Source organism: Toxorhynchites rutilus, chromosome 2 (genome assembly GCF_029784135.1).
Source record: "Toxorhynchites rutilus septentrionalis strain SRP chromosome 2, ASM2978413v1, whole genome shotgun sequence".
Classification (NCBI taxonomy): Eukaryota; Metazoa; Arthropoda; class Insecta; order Diptera; family Culicidae; genus Toxorhynchites; species Toxorhynchites rutilus.
Window position 1 is genome coordinate 234,785,053 of NC_073745.1, and position 11,328 is coordinate 234,796,380.

At 41.1% G+C, this 11,328-nt stretch overlaps 1 protein-coding gene across 1 annotated transcript; it reads left to right on the forward strand.

Moving 5' to 3' along the window:
• The first annotated feature begins 5,141 nt into the window (after positions 1 to 5,141).
• LOC129766737 (uncharacterized) lies at positions 5,142 to 6,932 on the forward strand. Its single transcript, XM_055767336.1, has 2 exons — positions 5,142 to 5,908; positions 6,035 to 6,932. Exons 1-2 carry the CDS (start codon positions 5,142 to 5,144, stop codon positions 6,930 to 6,932), a joined length of 1,665 nt encoding a protein of 554 aa, XP_055623311.1.
• Positions 6,933 to 11,328: the final 4,396 nt, after the last annotated feature.

Here is an 11,328-nt window from a genome sequence, read left to right on the forward strand (position 1 = left end):
CAGGTAAATTAAAACATCTTTTGTGACCAATCTGAATGAAACCGTGAAAATGTCTTTAGAAAAACTTTTTTGAGAAAAAACCTACCTAAAAATTGAACAACGCCTTTAAATTTTACGACCACAAAACTAAACGCATTAAGGTGTTGATTATGGGATCTCTCTGACTGCCTATGAGTAATCGCTCCACACCGACTAAGCCAAATTGAAACAGATACTTAGAGCTCACTATGGCAGAACAAATGAGTAATTTGAATCTGTCAATTATTCGGTATGAACGTTCCAAATCGAACTGTAATAATGTTTGTCTTACGGCCAACGCATCATGCGATCTTGCATTGTCATGTGGAAAAAGACGCTACGTGGGTTCACCAATTCTGGACGTTTTCTGCTTTTGGTAGCTATTTACAAGTGGTTGAAAAATCTTGAACGATAAAAAAAATGTTTTTATTTGTTTTCCGAATACTTTCAGGAGGTGATAGAGAATGATATTTAATGATAAAAATCCTTCTACGCATATGTTCGAATTCCAACAATGACAGAGTCATTGAACTTTTTCTCTGTTTCGAGCTCTGTTAACCTTTAACTGGCTTTGATTAAGAAGTCACAGGAGGGTTGTGTCCGAGACACGGCCGCATAGTTGACGTAAGATTCCGATAGGCTATCTTTTGATTTTGGGTATGTTTTAAGAATTATATCGTTAAACTATTTGATAATGATTTGGTGGCCCTGAAAAGGGCCGTTTTGTTTGGTTGTTGGGTATTGTTTGTTCACACCACCAGTGTTTACCGAGTGATGATGACAGAAGGATGGTAAACAGTCGTTGTATAGTGCCTATCAGATAAAATATACTGAAGGAACGAGATATGATGAAAACCCACCTCTGTGATCCTAGACGAGATGCGTCCTGTGGTTATGTATGGATGAAATAAAGAAAAAAAAACTCACCAATGTTATTTAAGATAATTACCAATACCGAACCCACTAATCAATTTTTCTCATCAGTAAAAACATGTTACTTTAATATAGAGAAAACATATTTGAAATGGAAAAAGGTAACTTTCTGAGTGTTTATTCAACCCATTGCGAATTTTTATTGGACTAACAACACCTAATGCAATATGTAGAGCATATGGGAAATCAGTTTTTCTGCACGTTCCCAATTTTTCTCGCCGTATAAACTTTCCTTGGGTGAAAAAGAACACAACGAAACAGACAGCTTAAACCAAACGATTCGTTCTCGAGCGGGAACGCACCTTGATTTTATTTATGAAAATTGAAATAAATCGTTTCATATATCAAGTCATTTTTAACCCTGCTACCATATACAATTTTACACTTACACTTGTGTTAAATTTTTTCACAATACACGATCGATCATTGATATTCAATTTCAAGAGGTTTTGATGTCTCTGTTAGGGAACACATTTCAGTAGGAACAAAATTTCCCCCTACTTTTATGTATTTGCAATGCCGATTTCCCCCAGGGAGCTCCTCTTGATCTTGACCAGTTGACTGAGCTTATGTTGAATGCGGCTGCAAAGCACATTCCTCGCACTAACGGGCTGCCCGGTAGAAAGAGGGTCCCTTGGTGGAACGGGGAAGTTAAAGAGGCATTTCGTCTTAGACGAAAAACTCTATGAGCACTTAGGAGGTTGAGTGACGACGATGCCAGAAAGAGGGAAGCTTTAACTTCCTTCCTTACAGCTCAGCGAGTTGCTAAAGGGTGTGTCACATCAAATTGCATCACGGAAAAAACGCTGTAGAAATTCGCCCAGTAGACCGATCCTTTTGAAAATTTTAGACAGTAAAATAAAAACTATTAAACAACTTTTGGCATTTTCTTTTTATTCATACTTCAAGCCCAAGCCCGTATGCTCGCACCTTCCTCTTTACCCCGTCCATAAGGTTCTGTACAACGTCAGGTTGTAGTTTTTTTTTTTTTTTGAACAGAAATCCATTTTCTCCACCTCCGATTTGACAACTTTTGGGTTCTTCCGGAGGGCCTGCTTCATAATCGCCCAATATTTCTCTACTGGGTGAAGCTCCGGCGCGTTGGGCGGGTTCATATCCTTTGGCACGAAGGTGACCCCGTTGTCTTCGTACCACTCCAACACGTCCTTTGAATAGTGACACGAAGCGAGATCCGGCCAGAAGATGGTCGGGCCCTCGTGCTGCTTCAATAGTGGTAGTAAGCATTTCTGTAGGCACTCCTTAAGGTAAACCTGCCCTTTACCGTGCCGGTCATCACGAAGGGGGCGCTCCGCTTTCCGCAAGAGCAGATCGCTTGCCACACCATGTACTTCTTGGCAAACTTGGATAGTTTCTGCTTGCGAATCTCCTCCGGAACGATGAATTTGTCCTCTGCGGAGAAGAACAACAGGCCCGGCAGCTGACGAAAGTCCGCTTTGACGTAGGTTTCGTCGTCCATTACCAGGCAATGCGGCTTCGTCAGCATTTCGGTGTACAGCTTCCGGGCTCGCGTCTTCCCCACCATGTTATGCCTTTCGTCGCGGTTAGGAGCCTTCTGAACCTTGTATGTACGCAGGCCCTCCCGCTGCTTGATCCGCTGGACGAATGAACTTGACAAATTCAGCTTATTGGCGACATCCCGGACCGAACTTCTCGGATCACGTCTAAACTGCTTAACTACGCGCTTGTGATCTTTTTCACTGACGGAGCATCCATTTTTGCCGTTCTTCACCTTCCGGTCGATGGTTAGGTTCTCGAAGTATCGTTTTAGTACTCTGCTGACCGTGGATTGGACGATTCCCAGCATCTTACCGATGTCCCGATGTGACAACTCCGGATTCTCGAAATGAGTGCGCAGGATTAATTCACGACGCTCTTTTTCGTTCGACGACATTTTTCCAAATTTACGAAAAATTGACAGTGAAGCATGGCCAACGTGATCTATACACTCTTATCTGATTATAAGCGAAAGCTTATAATTCCTAAAAATTAAATTTCTACAGCGTTTTTTCCGTGATGCAATTTGATGTGACACACCCTTTAGAAAGTGTGTATGGAAATCTAAGAAGGAAAGCTGGGTAAAGTTCATTAGTGAAATAAATTCTGAACTGCCAGCTAAAAAGTTATGGCAGAGAATCAATTCACTTAGTGGGAGGACGATTCAAGAATCCATCGAGCTGGTAAACGGTAATACCACTACCGATGACCCCACTTGTACTAGTGAAATTCTTGCCGAATACTTTGCGGAAATGTCAGCTTCGAATGTTTATTCTACGCAATTCAAAGAACTAAAGGAGGAATGTGAAAGGCTTCCTCTCGATTTCCCAACACACAACTCGGACAAGTATAACGAAGTTTATAGCCTATCCGAACTTGATTGGGCACTCAGTAGAGTGAAAGGGCAGGCATGCGGTGTAGACGATATAGGCTACACCATGTTAAAGCACCTCCCAATCGCGGCGAAATGCTTGCTGCTGCAAGTGTATAACGACATATGGATGGGTGGCACCATCCCTAGTGTGTGGAAGACTGGGATCGTAATAACTTTACCCAAGTCCAAAGAGAAAACATCTAGTGTCAGTGGCTATAGACCCATAACGCTACTGGAAAGTAATGGAAAAGATGGTTAACAGAAGACTGACTGAGGCGCTGGAAAGAGAGAAGCTCTTGGACGAACGGCAGTTTGGATTCCGCTCTGGTAGGGGAGTCGAAAGCTACCTAGTAGAACTTGAAGTAAAGTCTGCTTCATTTAATATTGGAACACAAACAATTGCGTGTAGTTCAGTCATTTATTAACGAATTCATAATTTGTTTTTCATACAAATGTAGCATTTTCTTTACTCTTTCATAAAAAAAAATTTAAAAAATTATTCATTGCTGTTTCGAAGAAATTCTCGTACTTTTCCCGTAATACGGCACATTAGGCGGCGCACACCCTTTTCGTCCACCGTTTTGGCGATTTGATTCCACCAGTTCTTCATTTGAGTCATGTTCCTAACAAGTTTTCCCTTTGCCTTAAGCCTCCGCTTCGTGATTGCCCAGTATTTCTCTATCGGCCGGAACTGGGGGCAGTTTGGGGGGGTTGAGGTCCTTCGGTATTACGCTGACCCCGTTCGTTGCGTACCATTCCATAACCGTTTTGCTGTAATGGCAGCTTGCGAGGTCCGGCCAAAACATTACTGGACGGTCGTGGGCACGAATAAACGGCAGAATCCGTTTCTGTAGGCACTCTTTTTTGTAGACTTCTGATGTCATTGTCTTGTCAGTGAGAAAGACTTTGGTTTTCTGTCCACAACTGCATATCCCCTGCCAAATCATGTACTTGCGGGCGAATTTATCCGCAAACACGAACTTAAATTTTGCAGGTACATCCCCCCGAGCCGTCGCCAAATAAAATTTTTGCCCTGGGATTTGCCCAAAGTCCGCCTTCACGTAGGTCTCATCGTCCATCAGAATACATCCGTCGAACTTGGTCAGCACTTGGTCGTACAGCTTTCGAGCACGGATTCTGGCCACATTGTTCTGCTTAAGCGTCCGATTTGGCTGTTTGCTGGCTCGGAATGACCTTATTCCTTCCCGGAGATGAATTCGTCGCACCGTACTGTGAGCGGCCTGGAACTTATTGGCCAAATCGCGGTCTGAAAGATTGGGATTCCTCTTGACGGCCTTGATGACTTTCCCACGCAGTTTCCGGTCGACAGTTCCACTCCGACGCTTCGAATGCGGCTTCCGAGCCGTCGTCAATGTTTCCTTGTACTGCTCGATAACACGCCATACGGTATTTCTGGGCATTTTAAGCTGTTTAGCTAGCTTAGATGCCGACAACAATGGATTTTCAAGAAAACTGTGCACAATTTTATCTCTCTGTTCGGCTTCCATGGCGGTTGTTTACAAAATGCTATCGTTTGGTGTTTTGACACAAATACATGGTGAAAGGTAATGAATTTCCCGACACGTGGGTGAAAAAAGTTTCCAAATCCGTCCACTAGGAGCGCCACAATGAGCAAAGAAATTTGTTCCAATATTAAATGAAGCAGACTTTATGCCTCCATAAGCATTTCAAGCCCTCACATGTTAGCACCTGTGCCCTCTTAGACATTACTAAGGCTTACGACCAGGTGTGGCGGCGCCATATTCTGGCAACGCTTGCGAACTGGGGTTTTGCGGGAAGAATGATGGCATACCTTGCTAGCTTTCTAACCGACCGAACCTTCAAAGTAGCAGTTGGGGATCGCTTCTCCAGTGAGAAAATTGCCGAAAACGGAGTTCCCCAAGGTGCAATCCTATCGGTCACTCTTTTCCTGGTGGCAATGAATTCGATTTTCGATTTCATCCCTGATGGAGTGAAGGTTATCCTCTATGCGGATGACATACTTCTAATATCATCAGGCTTAGTGCAAAGATCCAGGAATCGATTGCAGAGCGCAGTCAAGAGTGTATCGATGTGGGCAGACGAAGTTGGGTTCACGATTTCTAGTGAGAAATCAAGTATTTTGTCAATAAGACAACGGGCCAGGGGTGCACAAAGAGCTCCTATCTTTATGAATGGGAAAGCTATCTCAGAGGGATTCAACTCTACACTCCTCGGAGTCACGATTGATAGAAACTTGAATTTCAAACTAAATGCAAAACTGGTCAAGAAAAAGATCGCGGATCACCTGAACGTTCTAAAAGCGATTAAAGGAAGGCTGAAAGGCAGCCCACGGGACTCCCTTTTGAATATTTTCAAAAGCTGGATAATCCCACGACTAGTGTACGGTATCATCCTCGCTAGTAAAGCGGATAAATATTTTAAAATGTTAGAATCAGCCTCTAACAGCGAAATTCGCATAATCACGGGTGCGTTTTATAGTAGTCCTAGTAAGAGTCTACTTGCTGAGATAGGGGAACCACCTTTCGAGATGGTATGTGTGCAGAGGATGATCCATGCACTAGTCAGGTAGGAGGAGTGCCCAGCCAACATATCGCTTGATACCCCATACGGGGTTAGGGCCAGGCAAAAATATCAAAACCTAACGGGGGAGATACTGCCTCGCCCCCTGCGGTATAGTCGATGCTCTCCTAGAGCCTGGGATGCCGTTCCTCCCACCATCAGCTGGAGGGTAAAACGGTTCGTTAGGGCTAGGGATAACCCCCAGAAGGTGCAAGCGGGGGTGAACGAGGCCCTACGTACTGACTTTGCTAACAAACGCATTGTCTATACTAACGGGTCCGTCACTGATGACGCATCAGCCATTGGGATACTCGACTGTAATGCTAAGACTAGCATGAGAGTCCCCAATGAGTTTAGCATCTTCTCGTGTGAAGCTCTCGCCATTAAGTTGGAATTAGAGAGCGTCACCAATGCTGATAGCGTCGTTGTTTGTTCGGATTCGGCGAGCGTCCTCAAAGCTGTAGAGGGTGGTACTATCAAACACCCCATCATTCAAGAAATTGAAGAGCATCTGAGAGGAAGTAGTGCGATCCTATGTTGGATTCCGGGTCACACCGGGATCCCGGGGAACGAGGAAGCCGATCGGCTTGCTAACGAAGGGCGGAGAGGCTCCATTACCAGTATGGGTATACCTGGTAAGGACCTCATTAGAAGGGCGAACAATTCCATTCTGCTCACTTGGGAGGCTGAATTGAATCGTGAAAGGGACCTGCAGTTTCGTAGAATTAAAGCATCAACCGGCAAATGGAGGGACCGAGCCAACACGTGTGAACAGCGAATTCTCTCGCGTCTTCGCATCGTGCATACGTGGTTGACTCATAACTTTCTAGCAAAGAAAAAAGAGCCCCCTACCTGTTGCGGCACCCACCTGACGGTGGGGCATATTCTAACGGAATGCATGCGAACTGCGGACCTTCGTAGGAGGTACGGCTTAACCGGTGGCCTAGATGTCGTTTTGCAGAACGACACACGGAAAGAAAGAGATACTCTGGATTTCCTTAAAGAGGCTAACCTGATTCAGTTTATTTGATACTGCAATCAAAATTTGAACGCTTACACCCTGGTATCATGTACCAGGGTAATATAAAAGAGGCGCATGCGCCCACCTGAAATGATTACCTACAAGTATTGTGTAACTTTGAGTGGTTGCTCCGGTGTGTAAAGGGGAATAAAGAGACGAATGACTGTCATACAGCTCAAAGTCTCTATAATTCAAAACAACAACAACAACCGCATGTGTCGTCAATTTCGACCAATCAGAAGTGGGTATTTCCGGTAGGATAGGGGTTGAGATTTTTCAATTGTTCGATAGTTAGTTTCATGACATATATTATTTTCTTCAATATAAAAAATTGTTATGGAGTGCCGAAATCGATTGACGCAAAAATGAAATGAAATGGCTGAGCAGTAAGCGTTTGAAACTGGACAATTTTCACGAAGTACTCGATTACCGATTTTAAATTGGTACCCAAATATGTTCCCGAAAGACGTAATCCTACGTCCTATGTTTTACGTCTACGTAAGAGAGTTCTGTTGCTTTCATTTGAAAAATAAGATAATTTTATATAGAACACAGTTGTAAAACTTCCAAAGAAACAAAGAAACAAAGAAACAAAGAAACAAAGAAACAAAGAAACAAAGAAACAAAGAAACAAAGAAACAAAGAAACAAAGAAACAAAGAAACAAAGAAACAAAGAAACAAAGAAACAAAGAAACAAAGAAACAAAGAAACAAAGAAACAAAGAAACAAAGAAACAAAGAAACAAAGAAACAAAGAAACAAAGAAACAAAGAAACAAAGAAACAAAGAAACAAAGAAACAAAGAAACAAAGAAACAAAGAAACAAAGAAACAAAGAAACAAAGAAACAAAGAAACAAAGAAACAAAGAAACAAAGAAACAAAGAAACAAAGAAACAAAGAAACAAAGAAACAAAGAAACAAAGAAACAAAGAAACAAAGAAACAAAGAAACAAAGAAACAAAGAAACAAAGAAACAAAGAAACAAAGAAACAAAGAAACAAAGAAACAAAGAAACAAAGAAACAAAGAAACAAAGAAACAAAGAAACAAAGAAACAAAGAAACAAAGAAACAAAGAAACAAAGAAACAAAGAAACAAAGAAACAAAGAAACAAAGAAACAAAGAAACAAAGAAACAAAGAAACAAAGAAACAAAGAAACAAAGAAACAAAGAAACAAAGAAACAAAGAAACAAAGAAACAAAGAAACAAAGAAACAAAGAAACAAAGAAACAAAGAAACGAAGGAAATACGAAAGAGTCCAGCTCTTGCCAAGGTTCAGGAAGTTGGATGATTTCAGTTTTCGCTCGACCAATTTTGTAAGCGGGAAACTTAGATGTTACGAGCAGTATTGCCACATTTTCATCCGTTCCAGAGGGGTTAAAAATCTTTGCTATCTGAACTTTTACTTCCAAAAATATGTACCATCGAAAATATATCGAAAATATACGTTGTAGAGAAAACATTTTTTTTTATTAGCATTAAAAAAGTAAAAAAAAACTAGAATGAAAACTGTAAAATTAATATCACAATTAATTTTTCAGTTTAAACCTCCAGTTGTGCATTAACCCTCTACAGCCCAACCCCGCCTTTAGACGGGCTTCACGGAAACTTTTATAAAATTATTCAGAGATTATTTTTAGTGTTCATCCACACTAACACGTCTTTGAAATACTTTTATCTATCATACATTCACATTGGTTTTATGCTAGTAGCTGTCAGCTGCAAGTATTTTAGGTTGGAAGTCGAAAATTGGAGAGAAAAGTGGAAAAAAAAACTATTTTTATTTTGGTTGCACACTACAAACGAAAAACAAACACTCTTCTTAAGAATCTCAGTGGTGGAAAAATTGTTCGGCAAGTTTATTTTGGTGAGTATTTTATGGTTGACATCAAGTTTTGCTGTTATGGTACCTGTTAATTATAGTTTTTCGGTAAAAACCATAGCCCGCCATGAGGCGGTGTTGGGCAGTTGAGCGAAAAAAAAATCCAACTCCCGCAATAGTCTGATAATGACTGATAATTCACATCGGATACAGTTGTTATGCAGGAATTGAGTTTATTTTTGTGTTTTTGATAGGTTTGTTTTTCCGGCACGGTATGGAGACACGTCGTAGAGGAAATTGGTCTTTGGTAAGCGATCGGCAGGCCGAAGGCTACTTAATTCGCTGGATATTGATTTCGACACCGATGACGAAGTAGATCCTGGAGACGACCTCGAAAGTGACGACGAATACTACACTGACCTGGGGATTGAAGAATTGTTGTCATCACCACCTCCTCCCAAAAAACAAAATAAAAACACCACTAAAAAAGCGGAGATTGGAAAACCGTCAAAGGCGCCAGGGCTTTTTGTGGGACCCGGAAAGTTCACTGGATCCGCAGACAAAATCGATCTAAAGTCTAAGGAAATTAAAAAAATAAAATGGACGAAAGAAAATCCTATCGTTCCTGAGTCGGATCTTTTGTTTGCCGATTCAGACCTTCTGCAGCTTAAACATCTGGACACGCCGTTCAGATGTTTTTCATATTTTATCGATGGGATTCTGGAACACATTGCGGCTCAGACTAACCTTTACGCCAAGCAGATAAATATCAAGAGTAGTTTTTCCACAACAGCGCAGGAAATCAGAAATTTTCTTTTGGAATCCTCATTTACATGTCTATTTACCGATGTCCAAATTGGAGATCGTACTGGAGTGAATATGCATTCCCACAGATTAAAGACACAATGTCTAAGAACAGATTCGATGAGATTCGTCGATATTTACATTTCAACGACAATAGTGCCGCTTCTCCGAAGACGTCAGATAAATATGACAAATTGTTCAAAATCAGGTCCATCATTTCAATGAAAAATTTCAATCGATTCCATTCACGCAACATATTTGCGTAGATAAGCAGATGTGTACTACTAAAATGAAGACGATTTTTCGACTATATCTACCAAACAAACCCCATAAATGGAGTTTCAAGCTTTTTGTTTTGTCCGACTCCTATGAGTTTTCATATTCATTCGAGGTTTACGGTGGATCTAGTGACAACTTGAGGCTTCCAGGTGTTCCTGATTTGGGAGCGACGGCAAATGTAGTTGTGCGGCTGTCACAAATACTTCCCGATTCCAGGAATCATATAATGTATTTTGATAACTTCTACACATCTCTGGCGTTGCTGATTTACCTTCGATCAAGAGGTACAATTAACTTTTTAATAATATTTTATTTGTAATCCTGAAACGCACTTCTTTCTTGTAGGTATTTTCGCTTTGGGAACTATTCGCAATAAAAGAATCCTTAACAGCATGCTTCCTACTGATGTAGCTTTGCAGAAGTGCGAACGCGGCTATTCGCCAGAATATTTATGTGGGAAACATTCATGAAGTCGCCATTTCAGTGTCGAATTGGAGAGATAACAAACCGGTCAAACTAGCGTCCTCTTACGTGGGTACCAAGTCAAGGACAGAGAAGAATTCACAGGAAACTGTTTCCCGTTTTGTACGCTCCGCTAAGCGTCATGTTGATGTAACATGCCCGGCTATGATTCGTGAGTACAATCGTCACATGGGAGGTGTGGACAAGGCAGATGGGCTTGTTGGACGGTATCATATACGGATCAAAACGAATAAGTATACGAATCGCTTGCTGTTTCATTTACTTGATATGGCTGTGGTGAACTCATATGTTTTGCTCAAACGACTACACAAGCCAAATCCATCCTCTGTATTGTACCAGCTACCAAACTTTCGAACTGAGGTTGCGAAAGCCATGTGCACTTATGAAGCCCCGACGCTTTGCAAAACACCCGGTATGATCACCACAAAGTAACTGTCCATTCCTAAACGAGCGTATCTTCCACCCTCTGATGTCAGGTATGATAAAATGGATCACTTTCCAGACATAGTTCCTCGTTCCGGGAAGAGGACTTGCAGAAATCCGGGATGCACATCGGAAACGCAAGTCAAATGCATTAAATGCAAAGTCAATTTGTGCCTGCAGCAAAGCCAGAATTGTTTTTATGCTTCTCACCATAAGGAGCAACTAACAAGTGGTTCAGAAAAAAAAAAATTTTTTTTTTTCGTTCAGATACCCAACCCCGTCCTAAGGCGGATTACTGGTTTTATGGCACAAATAAAAAATCCGTTGCTTTAAAAATTTGCCATTATGTTTTTCGGTTTTCTCATCACAAATATGATCTACTATAGTTTTTTCATCGAAAAAAAAAAATTGGGCTGTAGAGGGTTAAGTTTTCCATATGTTGTATAACATTGTGATTTTATTTATTTATTTATTTATTTATTTATTAATATCATATATTTCATCCGACAAGTATGTCTTAATGAACAAAAGTGTAGTGAAACTAGCTGAACACGAAACGCTTAATTCTACTCTTAAATTCGTTAATCGTGATA

Bases quoted from the DNA above. Each gene is read 5' to 3' on its own strand.
- LOC129766737 (XM_055767336.1), top strand. From the start codon at position 5,142: ATGATGGCATACCTTGCTAGCTTTCTAACCGACCGAACCTTCAAAGTA. The intron at 5,909-6,034 runs GTAGGAGGAGTG...ATGCTCTCCTAG, and splicing joins ATGATCCATGCACTAGTCAG to AGCCTGGGATGCCGTTCCTC.